The following is a 25,777-nucleotide window of genomic DNA, read 5'->3' as shown; positions in this document are numbered from 1 at the left end:
TTCACTTTAGTTCAATTCAGCTTTATTGTTTTACAGTGCCAACAACAGCAGTCAGCTCTACAATCTTACAGAGAACATTCCCCAAATCAAAAATCCTGCGTGTGCGCTGCAGCTGTGGGTGGAAGGACTCACGTTAGCCTTCAACAGGAGGCGGCGTGTGGGGTGGTCAGCGGGACGAGGGAGGAAACAAGACGACAGTGAACCAACTGTAAAGCACTGACTGCTGCTCTAGTAACAAATCAAATGAACACTGAAAGCAAATCAGAAAACGCCCTGTCGTTAAAAGTGTCTGTATCATGGGATGGATACACCCTTAACAAAACAAAGAAAATATGACAAAACCAAGTTTCCCCTCATGCTGTCGGACGCGCCTCGAGGAACCAGCTCCATTTAAAACATCACAGTCAGCTGTAAAGTGTCGTTTCAGTTTTTATACAACGTCAAAGAGCTTCATGTTTGAACAATCAGCTTATGAACAGGAATAAGAACTGCACGGTCTGGTTCTGGTTGGATGCAAACAAACAGCTGTGTGTTAATCCAGCAGCAGCAGCAGGACATGCTGGAGGATGGAGCTCAGCTGAAACGACCCATGAAGTCCTCACCGACTCTCATGTTTACCATCAGGACCAATCCCTGCAACTGAAATATAATCTACTAAATATCAGAGTTGAGAAGGTTGTGTTAGCGTGTGGTGAGTGCAGGATGGGGAACTCCATCCTAACGACAAATTTCATTTCCTTAAAAAGGCATCAAGAGAAGCTTTGAAGGTAAAATGAAGGTTTTAGTGTGAAACTGTTTTATCACAGCTGCAGATTTATGAATACACAGAAGGATTTAGTTTCACATATTTCCAGACAAAGCCATAAATGCTTCTTAATCAATGCCAGTAATATACTGCTTCCTGCTTTTAAGCTTGGGCGAGCCATAGATGCTGAAATATTGCACCGTTCTTACAAATAAAGCAAACAAATGAAGAAATGTATTTCTATGATCTTACTCCATGGCCACGTTCATACATGTGAAAGTCTCCATCCTGTGTCCTTCACTTATCTTTATCCCAGGTGTGAATTGTTCACAGGACTTAAAAGGAGGACGTGTCTGTGGAAAAGGCTCCGGTCAACCTAAACTCCTCCCTCATCAGGACACAGAAGAGCCGCTGAGGCAGCGCCTTGGAGTACGCTGCTGGTCGCGGCACACAGGTGCGCAACAAGATCTCCCGGCCTGCTGGAGGAGGGAAGTCTGGTACTCTGCTGCTTCCCCCAGTTTGCTTCTTGTCAGATCCCAAGTCCTCATCGACGGGCGCCAGAAGGGCAGCCTAAAACGGCAAAGGTCAAATGTTAGCAAACAGCAACCCATTCTGAAGAAATGTGCTGTGTGAGGTGGACACGTGGATATTCAGAAGTACTGTAACCGAGTCTCCCACAGAGACCTGATCCAGACTACAGCTCACAAACACAGCTCCTCTACTAACACCTCACTGCAGCTGCACGCTGCTGATCCTGTCTGTGATTAGAAATGATTTAATAAAGTAAAACAGAGGCTCGTTTTCTATGAGCGTAAACAGGGATCTCTGTTTCAGTCTCAGTGTAACAAACGTGTTTACTGAATAAGTCTTTCAGTAAATATGTTTTTGTTAATTCAGTAAAATCTGCAAAGATGACTTGTACTGTTGGCAGCAACAAACAGAGACAACAGAGTGTGGGACAGACAGGAAGTCAGGACACGTCTATGTGCTTCACAGTGGGACTAGAACATGAACATTTCTACACACACCACAGGCAGCAACTGTGCAAACCTCCACGTCACCAAAAACACCCTGCAGGTCCCATCAGAGCAACGGCAGAGAAAACAGATGAAATGTCTGTTAGAGAGAAAAACGCTTCGCTGCTTTCTTACCTGTATGACACCAAAAGGGTTTTGTTTTTTTTAATAATAAAGGCTTCATGTTTTACAGTTAAAGGTAAAGCTCATGCAAACATGCAGGCTTTTTTGTCTGATCAATGCAAAAGTTCAAACATGTCTCTTTCAAGCCTCATTATCAGCTGAGATCATAGTAAAGACACAGACAGGATCCTGATCCATCTGTTCTTTATATAATTACTGTTTTTACTGTAATGTAGAATATCATTAGAATTAGAATTAGAATTCAACTTTATTGTCATTGCACATGCACAGGTACAGGGCAACGAAATGCAGTTTGCATCCATCCAGAAGTGCTTTAGTGATATAGATAGATTACAATATATATTAGCAATAATATAGATATGTGAGTATATTACAGAAATGGGTCTATTATGGTATGTTATAATGTACACGGTATGAAGTATGTTGTGAATATTCTATAACTCTAAGTATGTACAGGCTGTAGTGAGTACAAGCTATGTACAGGATATGAACAGGATATAAATATGAAAAACTATACAGAATATGAAATGAAATAAATAACTTTACAGAATCTGGGATATACAGCTATACAGAAATGGGAACTATGCAAGTTGTAAACAGTTGTAGGATTAAAGATTATCGAATGTACAGAATGATTATTTACACAGAGCTATACAGTAGTGCAGTTAAGATAAGTGAGGGTGTAGATAGTTTCTACAGAGGCTATATAAAGTGCTAGTGGTTGTGAGTGGTGGTTCAGTCCATGTTATTATTGTGTTTGAGGGTACAGTTGTCCATTGTGGGTGTGTGTATGTTCAGTCCATGAGTTTAACGTGGGTCAGATGTCAGGAGGACATGGACATAATACACAGACTGCAGCCTAAATACTGCTAAAAACAGCCCTTTTTATTTTTAAGGTTTTACGTATTAACCTTTTATTATAAGAGTCACCTGATCCTTAGCAGGTGTGTATACAGAAATACACCAGGTCATTATTTAAGCAAAGCGAAGCCAAACTGCTCCTGTGTGACAGATGAAGTCCACCTTTAAACAGCATTTAGATGCTGCTAATGACGATTAGTGGCAGCACTGGTCTGTGGGGTGGGGACACTGGTGCCACCAGTACAGCGCGCACTTTTCACAGCGCCACCATGTGGATCAAACTGTATTCTGGGTCAAACCTGATGTTTTATCATTTACACTGAACAAAAATATAAACGCAACACTTTTGTTTTTGCTCCTGTTTTCCATGAGCTCAACTCAAAGATATGAAACATTTTCTACAAACACAAAAGACCCGACACTCGCAAGCAATGTTCCCCCTAAGCTGCGCGCATGCACAATTGCGCACTGCTGGCACAATTGTGCACTGCTGGCACGGGCTCTGCACAGAAAATCTGCGTTGCGCACAAAAAAAAAAAATCACCTGAATTGAAGTTAAAATTAGAACTTTAACAATTCTGTTTTGCAGTGTTAGTCAGTAAGTGACTGGCTGCTCCCGTATGGGATCAGAACGAGGCCACCTTATCCCGTAGTCCAGCCAATCACGCGATTCACATTCGTATATACGCAGCTAATCAACGTGGTTGACAGGCTATGACAGCGTCCTTATGTGCCCACACCGGTGTTTTAGCAAAGCGGCTGATGTGGCGTGAAGCCACGTTAATGACAACGTGTACAACCATTGGAGATGTGAGCAGGACAGACGGAACAACTGACGGACAAAGTGTGGACTTTATACCAGTTTTTAAATTGTGTTGATCGGCCACGTAAAACCAGAGTTATGATAAAAATATCTGCAATGTTTGTTTTTCTTCCTGAATACTGTCGTTGTTTATATTTACTGCGGGAAGAAACGGTAAAAACGCCGTTTTATAAGGAAAACGCTCGAAAGCCTGTGAGCAAAAACAACACCAAAACAAACCCCCACCAGCCTTTCCTATTGGTGGAAAAATGCACCATGTCGACCAATCAAAAAATGATATGGCAACATGACATTTAGTTGTTTAGGAAGGGGGAAGTTTTAGGAGTGACGGCGTGTTTGAGATGAGATTGCCACGTTTAGCACAAATCTTGTGTAGTTAGTGTGCAGTTAGTGTGTAGTGTAGTCAATAGTTTTGTTGTGTGTGTCAGAACAATGGTTTACAGGTGTTACAGCAGTGACACATCTGCTGCTGTCAGGCCTGCAGGTATCAGGCTGTTGTTCTCCTTCATCTCATAGTGGACAGAAATTATTTTGTGGAGCGGCACAAATAATTTGTGTGGCATCAGATTTGATGCAGAACAGCTGATTGTTCTGCAAATAGTTTGAAATGTTTATTTAAAAAACACCTCGGCTGCATTTTTAGGTAAACAGCTGCAAAAAACTCTGTTTGCAAAACTCAGTTACTTTTTTGAAGAAGTAACTATATAATTAACTGCCCAACATTGGTCATTATTTACTGTACTTGCAGACAGAGTTACAGACTCTCTCCCAGACCACAGACTCAGAATACAAGTCAGAGCTTTATTTAAAGAAAGTTGTGTTTTCAAAATTGAAGTTCAAGTTATTTTTACTTCCATTAGTGTTAACATGCTGCACAGGTCATGAAGAAGATTGTTTTAATTTTCATTGTAAGTGGGCTAAAGCAGTTAATTAAAAGTAGTCTAACATAAATGTAAATGCTGTAATTTGATTATTCTAATAAACATGTAACTTGGATGCTGGCGTGACCACAGTGCACACGTCTGCTGTTGCTCACAGTGCGACGCTCAGGGAGTTTGTGTGTTCAGACACGTGAAACATTACAGGGAACATTGCTCGCAAACACTGTTCACAAATCTGTCTAAATGTGTGTTAGTGAGAACTTCTCGTTAGCTGAGATAATCCATCCCACCTCACAGGTGTGGCATGTCAAGGTGCTGATTAGACAGCATGAATATTGCACAGGTGTGTCTGAGACTGCCCACAATAAAAGGCCACTCTGAAATATGCCGTACATGTGTAGCACAATGACACACAAACCAGTCAGGATCCGGTTCAGCTCATGGAAACAAAAGTGTTGTGTTTATATTTGTGTTCAGTGTAACAAATACTGAGACGTGTAATAATGTCGTGTGTTGTTCATCTGAGGACGCTGCAAAGAACCAGATTATTTTTATTATCCTGTTTGTCTGTTATGTGAACCTTTAGAGAGGATGTACCTTATAATGACTGAGTGTGTTTATCGCACTATGTTAAATGTAACTGTGAGCGACACGAGGCTTACTGCTCATGGTTACCTCATCAGTGGTGAAGTCAGCCAGCCTGATGCAAGAAACAGAAAGAAGAAAAGGATGAAAGAGCAACACACAGATGAAAAACAAAAACAGACTTTCTAACCGACAGAGCTGAAATCTGAACATGTCACCAGCTGCAGGAGGCAACGCTCTGAACCACGTCGTTCCTCCTCCAGATGGAGCTTTCACTGTCTATAGTCTCTTGACATACAATGGTTGGATTCTCCTATGATACTGTATCAGCTGAGCCTCAAATTCTTATGATCTCGAGCTTCTTCAGTCTCAGTGAATCCTTAGTTGGCTCAGATGCATCATCTGGTGTTTGAGTGTAACAAGGTGGTTGTAACACAAAAGGAGTGTAAACAGGTGAGTGTGGTTTGTAGTGTCCAACTAAAGCAGCGTGTCTAACCAACCACATCTCCAGGGCTGAATCAGGTGACCACGAGCCATCGCTCCACAGCTGCTGAGGGAGCTACAACCCTCATTCAGCCTTTCACAGACATACAGCAATGAACTGTGTGAACAATAAACTTTATTCATACACACAAATCCCTTTAGGGTTGTGTCAGCGAGGGCAAACGGGCCACATCAAATACATGGAGCTACAAGCTGTGGTGACCCACTGTCAGTAAGGGAGCTTTATTACACACACACAGCATCACAACAACAGTTACCTCAAGCTGCTTCTATGTTATAAGGCAAAGACCCTGCAGTTACACAGGAAACATTAGGTGACCGTCTGTGAGCAACAGTGGGAACCAAAGCCTCTAACATCCATCGATAGATGAGGGGCAGGCGGACTGAATGCAGAGAGGTCTACTAACACATGTTGAGTGAAGAAGAAACACCCAGTGCATCATGGGAAACTTAGACCTATAACTTAGACCTGTGTGCGCCTTAGCATATGCTACTTCCGGCGTATAGCGCTTAGTTTCCGGTGTGATATTCGCTCCTTGTTCACGGTCGGGTTTTTCAACCAAATGGACGAATCCAGTGGCGATTTACATTTCTCGAGATGTCGAATGTATCTGTAGATGATGTTGATCGACTTGTCGACATTTTTTCCCCCCGCGCCTCAGAGAGAGACAGGATTCAAATTTTATACTTCTCAGTATTTGTATACAGCGCTCCCTCGTTTATCGCGGGAGTTACGTTCTAAAAATAACCTGCGATTGGTGAAATCTGAAGTAGCCAACTTTATTTTTTACAATTATTATAGATGTTTTAAGGTAAAACCCGTCACTACACACTTTATACACTCAGACAGACATGAACATTTTCACACGTTTCTCTCCTGTTTAAGCTCTCAAAGTTCAAACCTTCGTAGACAAATAAGTCCAGTATTACAGAAACCAAAGATCAAACCGTGTTTTCAGGTCCAGCACATGAGAACAGAGCAGCTGAGAGATAATTCAACATCAATGAATCATTAATGAATCAGCGATTCTGTACTGTACAGGAGAGACGGCACGGAGGAGATCAACAATAGTCTGCAGCCAATCAGGACGCAGAACACAAAGCGCTGTGCGCAAAAAAAAAAGCATGCAAACTTGCACAAAAAAAATGTGCGAAACAGCGAGGCCGCGTTATAGCGAGGGACCGCTGTAATTTTGAAGGCACGTCACAACATACCCTTCGTAAATACTCATGCATAGAGACCCTTACCACGGTTTGTTGACATGCTGTGTAGGTGTGTACTTGACTAGCAGGGAAACCTTTGACTATTGTTCACCTGTAGTTTGAATGCTGAACATCTGCCTGTTTAAATCATAAGAACTGTCACTATACAGAGATGTGCTTCTGATTCTGTAATGCAGTTCTGCTTGTGTTGAGTGATGTAAACCACCAATCGATCTGCACATTTCAAACGTCAAAACTGATCATTTGATTTTTTTATGACACAGCAGTGGTGAGTGTTCCCACCTTCTGCTCTTTGTAACTTAACGCCATCTTTCTGTTTTCATATTTTGGACATGATTTTGGAGTCCATCTTTGCAGCAGCAATTGACCGCAAAGTAAAGCTACCGGAAATGTACAACCCTGCATCCGATATTAAAACAGGAAGTTAGCATTTTCTCGTGCACAGGGTCTATTGCAGACTAATTAAGGTTGCTGATCCAACCCTAACTATGTGCTTTATCAAAGAGGAAAGTTTTGTCTGTCTCCTGAATCCAAACTGGAAGCTGGTTCCACAGAAGAGGGGCCTGAAAACTGAAGGCTCTGCCTCCCATTCTACTTTTAAATACTCTAGGAACAACAAGTAGGCCTGCAGAGCGAGAGCGAAGTGCTCTAATAGGGTGATATGGTACTACAAGGTCATTAAGATAAGATGGGGCCTGATTATTTAAGACCTTGAATGTGAGGAGCAGGATTTTGGATTCATGTTCCAGTTGATGCATCAGAGTCAATCTGGGATCCAGTGTGGAGCACATGGACACTTTTAAGGCTTAAAGAACAAACCGATGATTCGATTAGATACTCGGCTCCATCTCTGGAGTCACGGCCACCAAAGCTTTGTTTCTGCTAACACTGTAAACATATACAAATGCACATTAATAGTTGTTACTGCAGAAAGAGAAAAAGAAGCGTCAAAGACAGGAAGGAGATCTGCTCCACTGTGGAGAGAGCTGCACAACTTTGTTCCTGCAGAATTGTCACACAGTCAAACTGATAATTCTTCATTTTTCATTGATAGTTAAACAGACTGGTTCTTATAGCTCTGAACGTGCTTCACAGCACAGCAGCAGTAATTGTGTGTTTCAGGAAGAAACAACGTTACAATAGAGCAGACTCTCCTGACACTGACAGACAACACTGCGTCTTTACATCAGTGCTGACCACGTCCTTCCAGTTTCATCTACATGAAGTATATATAAATAAAACAGCGCTGACTTCATGTCTTGTTCTAGGACCGGGACACCGACCTATTCTTGATGCTGATATTGAATAAGTGGTTGACTGGTGTGTGTGTGTGTACCTCTAAAGATGTCTCTATAGATGACAAATACATGACTGTATACATGAAACTGACAGCAAGACGTGGGAAGGACACGGAGGCAGAGTGAGAGTTACCCTCTGAGCACTGATGAAGAGTCTGTGGATTATACTGCCAGCCAGGCCCTGGCCTGCTCCTGTCACTACCACCTCTGGTTCCTCCAGCAGGGAGCTCACAAACCTAGAGACAACACACAATGTGGAAAATGTTACAATATTCCCACAAAACAAAACACTTAAATAAGAACATGTAAAACCTGAAGACGCCAAAACTATAAAATAAGACCACCAACATGAGCGAGAAAGAAACGTGTGAACTGACTGTGATCCTTCAGACGCCGTCTTTGTGAAACGTTAACAGATTCATCGTGACAACCTGTTACTGACTAACTATCTATAGTGACGGTGAAGACTGTTACATGTTACCAACAGCACAAACAAAGCTGTCAGTGAGCGCAGCTCAAACTCTGCGACTCACTTCTTCAGTTCATCAGCAGCCTCTCCGCTGTCGTCCTCAGGAACGGAGAACTTGGCCTTGAGCGAGCGAGCTTGAGTGATGACTGTCTCCATGCTCAGCAGCTGGTTAATGAAATCCTGCACACAGGACAAGAACAACTGTCTGCTCAATCCTGACAGCATGAGACCCCAAGACTACGTGGCAACGTTATAGGCTGAGTCTCGGGGTGTAAAAGGCGTGTTTGGAGTCACAGTGGATACATGGCATACTTAAATGTACTTTGAGAAAGCCAAGAATACTTTTACACAACAAGACTGTCCAATCAAGCAAAACTAACATGGTGGGGTTTAGCTGTGCAGCTGTACAGTGACATTCAAAGAAAAGGGGCTGTATGGATACTGAGTGCTAGTGAGAAGAACATTTTTATATGTGAAGAAGTGATGATTGTTCTCAGACTTTAGGACAGTATTAAAGCAGATGTTTAATGCACCTAACGTGTGATCAAACTCAATAATAACAATCTCAGTCTCTGTTTTCGATCACTGATAAACACATCCGATATCAGCAGAGTATAAAAGCTTTGAGCCCAGGTGGGAACAGCCGAAGGAATTACCTAGGTTTAGAAAAAAGTTAGCCATCACTGAGGAAGCACTGGAGTTTGTTACTCCAGCTCCCACTACAATCCCACTGCACCACACCCCTGTTTTCATGGTTCAACCATCAATGGCCATAATAATTATCAGCCAAGTTCTCAGCCATGGTGCACACTGTCCAGTCTACGTACACCTCATGTACAGCACATACTCAACTACAACACAAACACAGTTAACAATCAATCAATAATGTATTAAAAACAAAACTTTTTTGGGTGAATCTAATGATACTTTCTTTTAAACTGAATTATTTGTGGAAAGTCCGGTCGAGTTTTCACTGACCTCTAACTTCTTGTAGTCCTGGTTGGGGGACTGCAGGAGCTTGCTCGCTTGAACTGTAGCTTGCTGAATGGTTTTTTGCACTGATGGAATATCTTCAGCAGACTCTGAAAGAGAAGAAATGACAGTGTTTCCAGAGTGACAGAAAGCTGTGATTAAAAGAAAGACCTGCCACGTTTGTAACCTCAATTACTGTTAACATGAGAAAAAGCCTAAAATCGAGTAAACCTGCAAACTATTATCTTACTAATACAGATCCTTTTGAAATAAACAAAACCTTCACAACATTTTATAATAATCTTTACAGAGATTAAAACATATCCACAAAGTCTTGATGGATTATTATTGGAGTTAATTAATCCAGCTATTTCAGAGGATCACAGAACACATCTGCAAATAGAAACTAAGCCTTTTGTCCAGGAATATACCCACATGTGCTTTGGCACAAGGAAAAACTCCCTTTAAACAGGAAGAAGCCTTCAGCAGAGCCAGGCTCAGGGAGGGGCGGGGCCATCTACAATAACCGAGTACAATAACCTCAGTTTGATCTGAATTAAGAAGCAGAAAGTTAGCGGCCATCCAGGTCTTTATGTCTTTAAGACATTCCTGCAGTTTAACTCATTGGTGTGTGTTATCTGGCTTCATGGACAGATAGAGCTGGGTGTCATCTGCATAGCAGTGAAAATGTATGCTATGTCTTCTAATGATACTGCCTAAGGGAAGCATGTATAATGTAAACAGAATTGGTCCTAGCACTGAACCCTGTGGAACTCCATAATTAACCTCAGTGTGTGAAGAGGACTCTCCATTTACATGCACAAACTGGAGTCTATTAGATAGATATGATCCAAACCTTCACACATTCACGTGTTATCAGCACGGAGCGTCTCTGTCAACCTCTGGAAGTAAAGCTTTTAGTAAGTGTCATAAGATCAAAATACATTTTTTAAAGAAGTGAAACGAGGACATTATTGTTGCTATGTTTTGTATTTTGTAGTCCAGACTTAATCAGAATTAATTTGCATACAACCTGGATATGCACCAAAGCATTTCTGACCTGCTGAAACATTCTGGGATATTACAGAATAAATGAAAACTAGCTTTCTGGTTTAATTAGAGAAAAGGTCTGAGTATCACAGCAGGACGTTAGCTGATTGAGGTTTCTCCAAAGTACTAGAAAACTCTCCTCAGTGATGTCCTTACTAGTCCTTACCATTGGCTGTCTCTAGACTCAGAACTGGTCTTAGCAGTATACCGTCAACTTAGAGACGATCCAGAAACTAAGACCTGTTATAATTATACGTGAACTCTCATTAGCTAAATTAATGGTTGCACTGCAGGTGTCAGGGAACAATAGCAACACGACTGAAAGATCTTTAGCTTCTTCTAAAAACCAAATCAAATTATGCCCTGCTCCAGATGTGACAGTCTGAAGACGAAATCTAGACTTTTCTGTATCCTGGAATAATTATCAATTTATTGTGTGTAGAATAAAATAAAGAGTGGGTTTTATCTGATTTCTGATCATTACTGGAGAAAACTTGACTGAAAGAAATTCATGCTGGGGAAACTTTCCAGGCTCCTTTCACAGTGAGGGTTGGGTAGCTAGTTAGAGTAAACAAACTAAATCACATTTACCTGCATTTTAACACCAGGGTCATGTTCTACCCATCATGCCTACGCAGCCCTGAAAACATCACGTGTCCATCTCTGATACTTATAAGAGCTCAAAACTGGCCCAAACCCTGATGGAGTCCAAGGGCCTGCAGTGCAGAACACATCTTGAGCCCAAATCTTGGGGGGCTCAGGATTTGGGCTTTTTCTGCAGCTCATGGGCTGCATTCACTGAACCGACCACAAACTCATCTGTGCACCAAAGTACACAGTGAGACGTCCTTTACCCTCACATCACTGGACACTTCCAGGTTCTGGGTTCCATTCACTCTATACCAGTGGTGCCCAAATCTTTTTGCATCACAGCTGTGATACAGAACGGCTGTGTGGGCGGAGCCTGTTTCGCTTCAGTGCCGAAAAAAAGGGGTTGTATTTTGATGTAATGACTGTGTCGATGCAATCAGTCATTACATCACTCAGCTCAGGACTGAGCTGTGTAGACGCCAGCGTGTATCATACAGTGCATCCACTTGCAGCCCTCCTCGTTTCCCAGCCGTCGCGCCCCCGTCTGCACGTCCCCACACAGTCCTCACGTTTCACAGTCAGTGATTGTAAAGAGTTCCTCTGCAGTGGCTCTGCCAGGAGCCTGTCTGCAGAGAAGTCATTCCTTTGTCCACCTGCAGAGGAAAGCAGCTACCATGCACCTTATCATTAAGCACTCGATAGGCAACTTTACAGGAGCAGAGCATAGACGCAGTTTTAGCAGAGACACTGTTGAGCACGACGGTTTAGAAGTGTGTGTCTGAAAAAGCCCTCTGACTTGTCTTTGTGCTCTGGATGTTTGGCGTCTTAGCTTGTTAAGCTTTAAACTGTCACAAACTTGCACTTTAAGACAGACACGCTGCGGCCTCTCCTCATCACCCACCGCTGCGCAGGTATGCTTCATCTTATCTTCTTTGGCTTGGAAACATATTTGGTGATGCTTCATCCTCTGCTTTGTGTTTGTGTGCGAGCCCCGTCAAAAGGCTGTGCATTATGCTGGCAGCGTCCAAGATTTCTACTTTTTTATTCATGCAGCTTCTGTTTTTTTTTCTCCATTAACATCTCAGGTTGCATTTCATTTTCTTAGTACTTATTTTAATATCTTTAGTTTTTTGTATTTCGGTCTTACTGTAATTTACCTGCTGTGGGCTTAGAGTTATTTTCCCTGATTTTATTTCATATAAACGTGTTTTTCAACCAAACGGTGAGGACTTACCTTCTTCCTTCAGAATAGTTGCATGAAGTATACAGGGCAGGAGGTGACGGGCCAGGTCTGCAGGTTTCTGCATCGCCATGTAGTGCAGAACCTAAAGACAAACCCCCAAAAAGTTTAGTTTGCCTGGCTTCTGTTTTCCTTTTGCTCTTTCAGATCAACAGAATATTTTTGCACAGCCAACAGGCTGCCTCTGAAGAAGACTCCAGATAAACGGTGACCTTTCTCTATGATGGTTATTCACAGAGGGACCAGTCATACCCAGATCTTTAAATCTGTCATAAGACTATCAGTGAGCATTATTTTTAACTTTCTCTTTTTGGATAAACAATGTCTTTAAAAGACAGGCAACATTTTCAGTGACGGTGCAAACTGGAGCTCCGAGCTCTGCTTTCATATGTGCAGGAAGAACATGCAAACGCTTGGCAGGGACCTGCCCGGGTCCAAATCCAGGACCCTCTTTGGGTGAGGAAACAACTAACCCCAGTTACTGTTTGTCCCTTTCCCATAAAGCCGACCGGATCATTAATAGAAGCTGGTTTAAAGTTGTTCTTCATTTAACACCATCACACCACAGAAAGCTGCTGTGTGTCAGTTAAACATCGTGTGTGACAGCATCAGATCCTTTTTCATCAACATGTGAAAATGCTTCAACATGTCTGTGAGCACAGATCTGTGTTAAACTGACTTCTTCAACATACATGAGCCAAAACGGTCCCATGGCAGAAGCTGATCCTGAAAATCAGCAGAAACATTCATGAAAACACTTTGTGATCCACTTAGTAAACACGTTTGGCTTAAAACATGCATGTGGCAAAACGAACGACCTGCTTCAGACCTTCTCGGCCTCCTTGGTGTCATCAAAAAGTCTTTTTTGGCGTCGTGCAGGTGTGACCCTGGCAGTCTCCCAAGCCTCCACCCACATGTTGCCTGGGATCTTCATCCTGGGACTGAGTGTCCCCATCACCATTGTGTTGACCTTCTCATCAACCACTTCCTCTTCTACGTAATCCCGAGGTGAATACCAGCGCACAAAATCCTCCAGGACACAGCCGGGGTTGGCTGCCTGTGGACAGAGACACAAACTCGTACTTTAAATGAAGTAATGTGTAAATATATTCACTGACACCTCATACTGGCACTGACGACTCGAACAGGGCCCACTCACGACACCACTGCATTCATGGACCCAAGCACACCAGGCTGTCACTGAACATAAAATGTCATTTAGGCATCAAAACGATTTCCTTCTGTTCAGGACTGGAAGTAAATACGTGTGATCTGGCAACAAAAATGTTTTACTTTTTTGTGTAAGAGTAAATCTGAAAATCTATGAATAACAAATCAATTGTATTTTAGTATTAAAACCAGTTCAGACTGAATAAAGAGCTCGTCCACACTGGATCAGAAACATAGAGACATGGTGGGAATAACCAACACTGTAGATTCAGGGCAGCTGCAGCATGACTTACACTGTGTGCTGGTCATTATCACTGCATTACTGCCTCAGGTCTGCAGGTCTCTGCAAAGACAAGGTTCAAATAACCTCTGAAGATGATTTATAAAACTGCAATGAGCTGTTTGAAAACTGACGACCACGTGATCGTCTGGTGATCAGAGGTTTCTGCACTCACGTAGCTTCTCCCAGCATGACTGCATCCATCATGCCACACGTGTCAGTGACAGAGTCACAGCTTTCCACAGCGTAGGCTGATCAACAGTCCTCTTATTCCACACTAGTTTACTTGTAAAAGCCTACATGACATTTATTATTAATTCATTAATATCCCATTCATTAACTGCACAGAGAAGACGGTTCCTGAAAATGAAACCTGATGCACAGATATCAGACTCAGTCAGCTTCAGCTGAGGTTAATGACATTTCTGTGAACCACTTATATGAGATCTGCTTTCATGGTTTTGTCACACAAAGGCCACCTCTGTACTGTTACAACCGCTTTCTTTTAGTTCTAATTATTAACTGCAGGTCTTTGAACATGGAGCGAGTGGGGTTGGGTTAACTCTGACTCTAAACTGCCCACAGGTGTGAATGAGAGCATAAATCAGAGGTGTCCAACTCCAGGCCTCGAGGGCCAGTGTCCTGCAGGTTTTAGATGCGTCCTTGATCCAACACAGCTGATTTAAATGGCTAAATGACCTCCTCAAAGTGTCTTGGGTTAGGGCTATCCTTTGTTGCTAGTTAGCCTGACCTGTATCCCCAATGTTAAGTTTGTACATGGTATGTATGGTCGATTAGGTCATCTCAGTTGCAGGCAACCAACAAATAAAGCTTATCCTTATCGTGGAAGTTCTCCAGAGGCTGAACTAACCATCTGATTCAGGTGTGTTGACACAGGGTGAGATCTGCAGGACGCCGGCCCTCGAGGCCTGGAGTTGCCCACCCCTGGGTTAAATGTTTGTCTGTCTCTCTGTGTTCGCCCTGCAACTGGCGACCTGTCCAGGGTGAACCCCGCCTCTCGCCCTATGGTATGGGATAGGCTCCACCCCGTGTGACCCCGACTATTATTTTCAACATGCTGTATTTGGAATAAATAACAGCATATGATGTGTTTGCACAGTGAGGCAGTGACTCTGACCTGTGAACATAGAGAGGCTCTGCAGAGTTGAGCAGAGTCATGTTGTTGTGGGGGTGCAGCCTGCCCTCAGCTCTGCCCTCAGCTTGTGTCGCCTCAGTCTCGCCCTGGTCACTCAGGCACTCGAAGAATTCCTCCTCGCTGTCACTCCACGAGTCCCAGGATTTTCCTTGAGACATCTCTCTTGTTGAACTGGAAGCACTGGTTGCACACTCTGGTCCTTGGCGGCTCTTCTGGCAGGCACCTGAGACCCTGTGTTCCTTTTCTTTCCCCTCGGGTACCTTGTGAGATTCATCTCTGGCCTTCTTCCTTTCGATACAACAATTCAGCATCTGTCCAGGAACAAAAACTCTTTTCACACATGGAAACATAACACTGCTACTTGTGTTCAACAGACAACACGACATAAACAGGTGTTTGGGAGTTTGAAGATGCTGTATCACACTGAGCATCAGCTCTCAGAATTCATTTTTCTCTTTATCACCTAAACATCATTCCAATTATCAAAGTTAACACAACACTTTTGATAAACCACTGGAATTAAAGTTGCAAGTCTACAAATGTGCATGATGTTGTTTTTTGTCTTTTAAATCGTTCGATTAGTCCTTGCACTTTGTGCACTGTGTGGCTACCTGGAACTTCTGATGCAAAAGACAACAGCGAAGATCAGGAGCTCCACCTGCCAGCCTGCAGATTAGGAAGCACAGAGATGGATATGAGTGAACACCAGTGTGTTAACAGAGAAACAAATACTGCTTAAACAATTTCAAGCAAAGTTTTAGTTAGAGCACGGCACAAACACTGCAGGGGCTTTTGTGCCTGGTATTATGTACTTGGATTTTTACATTTTGGTCATTTGTCTGTTATTAGAGACGGACGGAGATCCAACATGACTGACAACAAGACCAAAGCCTGATTCTAAAGTGTCGGCTCAGCTGGACAAAGTACAGACATCCAGCATTTGACTTTATTTATATGGCACAGGATAAGAACCACAGAGTGCTTCACAATAATATGAAACAGCACAAATCTAGTTCAAAGCCAGGCTAAATAAATGAGTCTCAAGCTGCTGTTTATAAAAATAAATGCAATCAAAGCAACATAATGATGGAGGCAAAGCACTCCACAGCCTGGGGGCCCCCACTCTGACAGATCCATCTCCTCTGGTCTCAAAATGTGTTTCTGTCTTCTGTCTGTGTCCAAGTCAACAGTCTAACGAGGTCCCACAAATGTCTGCAAATAGGTTCTGCTCTTCCACGAAGTCCTTTGAGATCCCGACTGAAATCGGCTGGTGCCAATATCTGCTGAGTGTTGGCCACGAATAAAGCAGCAATAACAGAGTTCAACGAGAACAACAACTTTTCATTATCAGTTATTCTTCACTCTCTCCACAGCTGATGGACCAACAGCAGCACACAGAGGACAGTGGTACCAGATACTTTGTATGCCGTCACCATCTGACAGAGGAGCTCCAGGGCTGAAAATATATCCTCAACCTCAGGTTCAACTAACGAACTGACCCAGTCACAGACTTCCAGGGAGGCTTTGGAGTATCATTCCCAAGTTCAAGCTCAGCCCCTAGTCCCACTTCTTAGAAAGGGAAACCGCTACTGTAGTCTGCTTATCCCGAGGTGGGAAACCAGGACAGTCCAACAACATCCACAGACTCAGTGGGACTCGCACCTCCAGCCCAGGAGTCCTGCCACCAAAGAGTCATGTAACTCGTCACAGACCTCGTCAATTAATATCAAATCAAATATCAGCTGGTTCAGTCCCAACTGATGGTCTCATTATTCAGGTTTCACACAAGAAATGTCTCATGACGGGTAAAAACAACGAGCTCTCTCAAGACTTTTGCAAAACATGCTGGTGGCAGTGGTCACAGTAGAACTACTGAAGGTTCCAGCGCACTTTTGGTAAAGTGGAAAGAATATTATTTCACCATAAATGGGCCACGACCAGGTGCTTCCCACAAGATTTCACACAGACCAGTGAAAAGAATTATCAGAAGAGTCAAGGCCCAGTTATGAAGAGCCACAGAAAGGCCTGGAATCAGCAGGTACGACTGTTTCAAAGAAAACAATATGTGCGCAAGAGCCACAGAAAAAAAGAGAAGCGTGAAGTGTGTTTAAAGTTTGCTGAACAAGTCTGTGAAACGCTGGCAGAATATTATCATCTGCATTCATAAAGTATCCACAGGCGTCTTTGCCTGCTCTCCTGTACACTCATGAGTTCACACCTACCTGCCCCTCTAACACCATCGTTACATTTGCTGATGATGCGACAATCATCAGCGGAGAAGACGGCGAACAGGCAGGAGGTTAAAAACCTGACAGGCTGCTGCAATGAACACAAGCGTCTGCTCAGCGCCATCAAAACTAAGGAGATGTGACCTCAGCAGAGGGAAACACGTTCCTCTCCACATCAAGCAGACTGTGTTCAGCGAGTGTCCTCGTTCCTGGGGACTCACGTAGCTGAGGACCTCTCATGGTCCAAAGTCAAAGACTCCACCTCAGGATGCTGAGGAGGAGGAGGAACCATCTGGAGAAGAAAGTCTTGGTGGCTTTTTTACCACAGCACCATAGTGTGTCCCCACCTACTGCTAACAGCTTGGTATGCTAACTGCTCGGTGGGTCATTAAGACAGCACAGAAGAATAGTGCCTGTCCCTTTCCTTCCCTGGAGGACATGGTCAGCACTCGCTGTCTCAGGAGAGCCAATCAAATCTCATCTCATCCTGGACAGCACCTGTTCAAGAAACAGGACAGCCAGGCTAAGAAAACAGCTTTTCCCCTGGACCATCGATCACTGAACACTAAGCTCAGTGAACGGACCGAGTGAGCCTCCCTCCTACCTGAGACAGTCCTGTGTAACATTCAGTATAATGTTCACTAATGCTGCCAAATGTAAGCTTACATCTAATACAAAACACCAGCATAACACGGGACAATTACACCCTCCCTCCATGGCTGCTGCCATCCAACCAGTGCAATACTCCTCTGGTTAAATGGTAAATGGACTGGTTCTTATATAGCGCTTTTCTACTCTTCTGAGCACTCAAAGTGCTTTACACAACTTGTGCATTCACCCATTCACACAAGCACATTTTTCTAGGTGCTTTCTAAGTAACATTCTCTCTCTCACACACACACACGCGCACACTCCGATGAACGCATCGGAGAGCAATTTGGGGTTAGTATCTTGCCCAAGGATATTTGGCATGCAGCCTGGGGGAAGCCAGGAATTGAACCACCAACCTTCCGATCAGTAGACGAACCGCTCTACCGCCTGAGCTGCAGCCACCCTATTTTATTGCTATTTTATTCAGTTTGACGAATGAATGATGAGTGTAAGCAGGTAAGAATGTATGTAAGCTCTGCTCCAGTGTAATGCATAGGTACAACAATACGCTTTAACTTTATAGTTTGGTCACTTAATTCAATTCAATAAAACTTTATTGATCCTGAAGGCTGACCCCAATGGAAATTGGGTTAAGGCTGCCGACCTTTGCCAGCGCCATCTTACCCTTCTGACCATACATACATGACACAAACATCACATGGGGAAGACAGGTCAGAGAGGCATAACAATGGAAAATGCACCACATGAGGAAAGATAAGGAGAAAAAAATAACTCCCCCCAGACTGAGCTCCAACAGGGAGATCAGTTTGAGAACAGAAAAAAAACACCTCTGCACATGAAAAAACTCTTAATACACGAAAGAAACACATGACAAGCAACAGGGATGGGTAAAGGGTGAGAGACAGCCAGTGTAGACAGTACATCCAGGCCTGCGTGCGCTGGTCTCCTTGATCCACCGTCAGCATCGGAGGGGAATAAGCGTCGAAGGCGTTTGGAGGGGGGAGGAGTGTACATCTGCATGTGTATATATGTCTGTGTAAGCGTGTGCGTGTCCAGAGTTCAGCTGAGACAGTGTCCTCCTCCCTGCCAGGCTAAGTAAACAGTCTTCCAGCCAACCCAGGTGGCCTTGCATGGAGTGGGAAGAACAGTCTAAACACAGTCGTTATCAGGGAGTTGTTGTTCGGCTCCAGCCTTGAGCCCACGGCTGGGGCCGAAGGGGTATCCGCATAAGTGATGGAGGTTTTTACTTTAGTGCGAACAGCTCATATGAATTTCAAAGCTGTTCTAACACTCCGACACTGGTCTCTCAATCTCCCGTTGGAGAGCCGTGAGCTTCTCCATGATGTTATCAAACTTGCGCTCCGTGATGTTGTCATTCTTGTGCTCAGAGAGCCGATTCTGAGAACTCAAAGACACGACGTCGTAGTCTCACTCCAAGCGCTTTATTTGTTACGCCATTTTTCTCCACACCAACAACAACCCTTCGCGGGCAACAGTACTCTCGCAGTATAACAGAAAATAACAAGTTAACAACGACCGCAGTGAGCTTCTCCAAGATGTGATCCAATTTGCACTCAGAAGTCTTATTCTGAGTATTCACAGCAGCCGTAAGCCTCTCCTAGATCTTATCCATGCTGCACTCAATGAGCTCATTTTGAGAAACTCACGCCTCTTCCCATCGTTTGAATCCCAGCGGGCAGCCTTGTGGGGGTTTGAACAGCTGGTTCCGCTTTCTTAATTCTTCGATAAGTCAGGGCCAAGCCAGCTCCGATCAGCCAGAACCCTGTTACCATGGTTCCGAACAGGTAGATCTCTTCAGCACTCAGGCTCACCCGAGCCCAGACTTCTCGTTGAGAAAGGGGTGTCAATTGCATTCAGGGACCAGTTGATCAAATCCATAATTCCTCTTTTAGGTTTTAGAGAACAGACTGTGAGAGAGTGTTCCAGGGAAAAAGTAATACAAAAAACACGAGAGTAAACAAGGACACAAGAGGCTAAGCAGGGAAGCTAAGGGAGAGGAGAAAAGTGCGACTGCCTTTGTTAAGAGCAAAACTCTTTGAATGCTGTAAACACACCGTGTTTGGGTGGCTGCATCCCAAAAACACCACAGCAACACTGAAGTCTGGAGGTGGGAGCATTATGATTTTGATGTTCCCAAAAAAATGTGTGATTGCTTAGAAAAGTTATGCATAAAAACTTTATAACAAGCTGCAAAAGGGACTGAGCCATTAAATCTAACTCCAGGAAGGATGAATGGAGACATTGTTGATTAAAATCTGCTGCCATCTACCAGGATGATGAAGATGAAACAAGGATGGATGTTTCAGCAAGACCATGATCACAAACACAGCCAATGGAAACTGTTGGTTTCAGAGGAATCAAGTAAAGCTGCTGGAACGGCCCAGCCAATCACCTGAGCTGAATCTGTGGGAAGGATCCACGGAGCATTCGGGATTTATAGACTGTTTGTGTGGTGAGTGGGTCAAAGTCATGAGCAATGATGGGACTGGTTTCTCCATACAGAAGCTGCCATGAACTGTCATCACCAACATTTGTATAAAGTAATAAATAAATGTCTGTGTGTTTAATGTCCCTGTGTTACCGACATCTGGTGATAATTTCACATCAAAGCACCTTTAGAAATATATTTGCTTAGAGAACTGCTGACGTGTTCAATACTTATTTTACCTGCTATAAAATGAAAATGTTAATATGTGTGACATCTTTAAAATCAAAGCAGCACGAGCCTGTGAGGTACCCACCCACAAATAACATGGTTATTTTCCCACCGGTAACGCAACTCAAGGACAAACTCCTGCCAGAGGTGTCCAACAGCCCGCAGCCCACCGTAGTAATAGTTGACCAGACACACACACAGAGCCAGACGGTAGGTCAGACTGTCACTGGGGGCTGACTTCAGCTGGTGGAAAAGGTTCTACAACGAGGGAAAAGACCAGCATGAAATCAAACAGCAGGACACTAAATTTAATACATTCTAATAAAAATCCTGACAAAGTACTGACAGCACTGAGCCTGTCTTCACTCTGAAACTTATATTGGACCTGACCTGAGTGTAACCTTGAGTGTGCGAGTGGTGAAGAGGCAAACATACATAATCAGAGGTTTTCCCTTGCTCCGATGTCCCACTGGAGTTGGACAGCTGAGTGTTATTCTTAAAGTCAGACTTCTCCACAGCAGCATCTGGAAACAGAGACACAAACACAAATAAATAAGTCTGTCATTTAGAAACTCTGTTGTTTTATAGATGTTAGAAGAATTAAACAAGTGGAGCTCACGTAGTCATCACTTCATGATAAAACACAGGATGCTGATCGCTCAGTGGCAAAAGCAGGATGTGACCAGAAGTAGACAATAAAAATAAGAACGCTGCCTGATATCCTGTTTAAGATGACGCTCTTGTGCTTTACTGAGCTGCTGTCAGATGGGATCAATATCTGTGGCCAGCACTCTAAGACATAAATGCAATTACGGCTGTAGTTTTAAGATTCAAGGTTGTCTTAGCTCGAGCTCGAGCTGCTGAGTGTGACGGGCTCAACAGTAACCAGGAAGGAAAAACTGTTTGTGAAAAGAAGCAGAGGAGCCACATCAGTACGAGTCAAACTACCAGACGGAGGAAGTAGGAGGCCCACACAGAGAACAATGAGGAAAAAAAGACACTTTATTTGTCCTTGATTATGTTCTTTCTATCGGTAGCTTGATTACATCCATCTTATCTGCTGCGTATCATTTGGTGCATGAATTTTAGCCTCTTGGCTTAGAAATAGTTTCCTCTGTGCTGTTCGGACAAAAAACAAAGCCATAAAAAGTCTTCACACATCACACAACAATGTGTATGTTTGTAATGGATCCAAGTGTATTAGCAACCAGAAAAATACAACATTAAGGTCAGTGCACTTAATGCACTGACCTTAATGTAGTATGTAGCGGTGTGTTTGAAATCTGTACTGACTAGTAAAACCTCTGTGGTCAGCCCCAAAGCATCATGGTCTCCGTTCCTGAGTGTCCCACTGATCAGTTTAACTTACCCAGTAAACACTGAGGATTTTCAGCCGTCCTGACTCGAACTGACCAGTGAGGAGCTTGAAGAGGGTCGAGGTCACTGTTGGGTGATAAACAGAGTAAACAGTAGAGGAGAGTTTCTGATACACTTTTAGTTAAAGGGTTTTTATAAGTAATGAGTCATGTTTGATTACATGTGACGTAGTCCTTCACCAGTAATCAAGATAATTACACATGTAAGCATTTCCTTATGTCACACTCAGTTTGTCCCTTCATGCACAAGCTTGTTAGACCTGTGCCAGCTCTGTTTGGGCCTTACAATCAAACCCATGTACGTTTACCCTTTTAATAAACTGCTCCACCCATTTCCTACTTTACGAGTGAAATATGAAGCAATGCAGTGTGTACACGGATGCAACACTCAGTGCTCAGCGCAGCGTTTTGTGTGCTATAGTGCAAGTGAACAGCTCACTCCCATCAAAGCTTTTCCATTGGATCGTTAACACAAACACCAAATGTCAGGAGGACATGCGCCTCAAACTGGAGTTGTCTTTCTAGCCCGGGTACTGTGTTATCCTTGTCTGTATACCGAGCTTCTTATTAATAATCAGCTCTGCACAGGAGCAGAAGCAGAGTCCAGCCTGTTGCTCTTACAGTATAATACTCATAATAAAAGTACAGTAACCGTGGTTAGTCACTGAGCAGCCCGGTGCGTTTCTCTTGATTTCTTTAGTCAGGGTAAATTCATTCACCTGCACGGGTTAGCTAAACGAACTTTACAAAACAAGTTTCCCCGACAGCCAAGTGCTCACCTAAGGACCTAAGTTACGGATTAGCTTACACACACATTTAACTTACCGAAAATAATACGCTGGGGCCTCAGGTCCTCCTGTCTGGTAGTCCAATTTACTGAAGAACACCTCAGGCTGTCACTTTGAAATAGCCGGTAATGTAAACGCTGGACCTCTCAGCATCTGCCATTCCCGAACAGACACATGCAAGTTTGTCCGTGACTGCAGCCGCGCTGTACATTTATTTCAGTTTCAATATTTTTTTCAGTTTCAATATTTTTTTCGGTTTCATTTCAAGGTGGCATCGTTCTGATCCCATACACACACAAATTGATTTACAAGTACAAAATATTTATGAGCACAATTTGAGCCCATATACTCTCTCTACCACAGCTGCCTTTGAACTTGCCTGGCCAGGTCTGAGTCCAGCTTTGCTACTCCTGCCAGGTCACATGACACAGGGGTGTGCTCTGATGTCGGCAGGCAGGTCAGTGGAGCCCTCTGGTGGTGGATATATGGCAGTGAAACAGGAGGAGGCCTGAGAACAGACAGCAGGCTTAACTAGCAGGACAAAGTAGCATGTAGTACTTGAAGGGGTCATCAAAGCCAATCAGCTCTCAGGAAAATGGAACATCATATAAATATTTCTCTTCTTTGATTTTCATCAATGTATTTCCTTTGATAGATTTTCCGTCAACACTTCTGCTTGATTAGAAGCTCATAGGCAGTTCCTGTCACTCTACAATAAAACAATGTAAAGGCTGCCCTCTCTGCCCTCCCTAATTTGACATATTTTGTTGTTTTGTGTGTGTGTTTGTCTGTGTGAAGTTTTGATGTGTATGTGAAAAACACAATTTTGAAAACACTGGAAAAAGACCTCAAGACACGTTTTCCTTTACTTTCTATGAAACAACAATTCCCACCAAGGCTTTTCAGTGTGAAATTTAGTGTATAGAAAATACCTGTGCCAGGTTGTCTCCATCTAGTGGTGAACATGGCCTCACCACTACACCACCATCAGGTGAGCTTTTCACTGTGCAGTGACACAAAAGTCATTTAACAATTTTAAAAAAAGCAATGTTACAGATTCAGTAAGAACTGAAGTTTATCATAATCCTTCAAGTTTCATTCAGTAACAGCAGCTTTTTAATATTATTGACTATATTTTAGAGTCACATTTATATGAAATGTCAAACAATCACAGAGTGACACTGAACTAAACAATCAATGCCATGTGAGTTGTTCTTGTTTGTTCTTTATCTCGGATTTATTGTAAGCAGCGGGAGTAGAAGCTAAAGAAAAATAGTAAAGATATGAATGAATCTCTGCTCTTACAGCTTTTATTGTGCCATAATGTCTGCTTTGAAACTGTCCTCTTGCTCGTCTCTTGGATGCTCACCTCTTCTTCACCTGTTCCTTTCACCAAACTGCTGCACTCTCGTTCTCTGCTCTCGCCTCCTCTTCTGATTATAATTAGATGCAGTCAGCATGTGCCAAACAAACTCCCCCCAAATCGATCATGTTTGATATGATGATGACGTTTTTAACATCTTATTTATGCACTTGTTGGGTGGGAAAGAGTAAACAAAGATGGGGCATAGAAGCAGAACTGAGTCCTACGTGTGGCGGGACAGTAACTGTGTGTGTATATGTAAGCATTTAAACACTGCAGAGAGTCAAATTAACAGTAACACTATTTTGTCTAAGTCCGCCATTGTAGAAATTCATTTCACCGAAACAATAACATGGCGCACAATGTGACAATAAACGTATAAAACACAAATTCTTACCTAGCAGGAGAATAAATAATCAGTATTTTAAGGCTACTGCATGTATAGATGTCACTGCTGGCTCACATAAGCTAGCTCTGAGACCCGCCAGAGTTTACGCCACAGTTGACTGTCGCGAAAGAGTCGTAAATCACCGGCATTGTAAAACTTAAAATGATTCCAGGGCATGTTATAAAACACCCAATAGATGTACTGGATATTAAACGGTATCAAACGACTAAATGAACACAGGGTTACAATTACATGCTCACGTCGTCACATCGAGAGTTTATTCATTAATCATCAGAGTTCAACAATGTTACATCCAGTTGAAAACAGCTTCACTAACGCCAGCAAAACAGGCTAACAGTATATAAGAGCACAAAAACAGCCGTGCTTATCGACAGCTCGACATATCCTCAACAACTCACCTCAGTATGTGTAACCCGTTCATGTGTTACGCCTGTTGTTCTTGCGTTGTGTTCTGGCGTGAAAGTAAGAGGCAGGAGACAGTACTGGGTCTTTGGCTCTTTACTGCACATCTGCAACACAGAAACATGTGTCTGATCTGTGTGTGTCACGCGACTGCCAGTACACCTCTCCTCCGGCCATGTTGAAAGCAGCTGTGTCTGCAGCTTCATTAACACTACAATAATATAATGAATCAAATACAACAAATTGTTTTAAAACATTAACTTAAGCTCTCAAAAACAAAAAGCACAAAATAAATAATATGTCACTGAAAAAACATCAAAAACAACTTATAAGAACAATAAACAAAATAATTCAAAAACAAATAAACAGTCAGATAAATACAATTCAATAACCAGGACCCAATATTCTGGTACTTATAGTTCAAACATTATACTTCAGTACAATTATATTAATAACCGCCATCTAACAGGCAGTACAACACTGTACTTATAAAAACAATGACTGAAAGACTGCATCTCCAAAACATAAGAACATCTCCATACCTGCAACACAGAAATATGTGTCTGATCTGTGTGTGTCACGCGACTGCCAGTACACCTCTCCTGACGAAGGAAAAAAGAGTGCATGCTGTTAAAAAAAGACTGCCGCGAGTAGCCGCTAGCAATCAGGCTAACTTAGCATGCTAGCATTTTAGCTGCGTTCTCGGCTAAAACTCATTATAAGTGTATATTAGTGAACTCCGCCCTCCACAAAACTTATCCCGAATGAGTCTCTTAATGACAAACAAAAACGCGGCGGTTTGGCTGTATTCACATTGCAGCTTGGGATCTGAACAAACTTTAATTAGCTGAGAGCAACGTGGCAGTGACTTACCTCCGGCCATGCTGAAAGGAGCTGTGACCGGGGCACACAT

At 43.0% G+C, this 25,777-nt stretch overlaps 1 protein-coding gene across 1 annotated transcript; it reads right to left on the bottom strand.

Moving 5' to 3' along the window:
- LOC145419262 (rab3 GTPase-activating protein catalytic subunit-like) lies at positions 1 to 25,777 on the bottom strand. Its single transcript, XM_080294157.1, has 15 exons — positions 25,738 to 25,777; positions 23,623 to 23,693; positions 22,728 to 22,795; positions 21,896 to 21,969; positions 20,962 to 21,050; positions 20,612 to 20,784; positions 15,621 to 15,675; positions 14,992 to 15,320; positions 13,763 to 13,793; positions 13,233 to 13,460; positions 12,398 to 12,488; positions 9,529 to 9,632; positions 8,615 to 8,730; positions 8,215 to 8,317; positions 1 to 1,315 (listed from the first exon to the last, which is right to left on the bottom strand). Exons 1-15 carry the CDS (start codon positions 25,775 to 25,777, stop codon positions 1,082 to 1,084), a joined length of 1,806 nt encoding a protein of 601 aa, XP_080150283.1. The 3' UTR covers positions 1 to 1,081.

This window comes from Astatotilapia calliptera, chromosome 3 (assembly GCF_964374335.1).
Source record: "Astatotilapia calliptera chromosome 3, fAstCal68.1, whole genome shotgun sequence".
NCBI lineage: Eukaryota > Metazoa > Chordata > Actinopteri > Cichliformes > Cichlidae > Astatotilapia > Astatotilapia calliptera.
The sequence above is the reverse complement of the archived record's forward strand: the minus strand, read 5'-3'. Positions and strand labels throughout refer to the sequence as shown.

Excerpts from the sequence above, each read along its gene's own strand:
- LOC145419262 (XM_080294157.1), bottom strand. The coding sequence starts at position 25,777 with ATGTGTGCCCCGGTCACAGCTCCTTTCAGCATGGCCGGAG. Across the intron at positions 15,321-15,620 it reads TTTTGCATCAGAAGTTCCAG|ATGCTGAATTGTTGTATCGA; the intron begins GTAGCCACACAG and ends GTTCCTGGACAG. Across the intron at positions 8,318-8,614 it reads GCTGCTGATGAACTGAAGAA|GTTTGTGAGCTCCCTGCTGG; the intron begins GTGAGTCGCAGA and ends TGTTGTCTCTAG.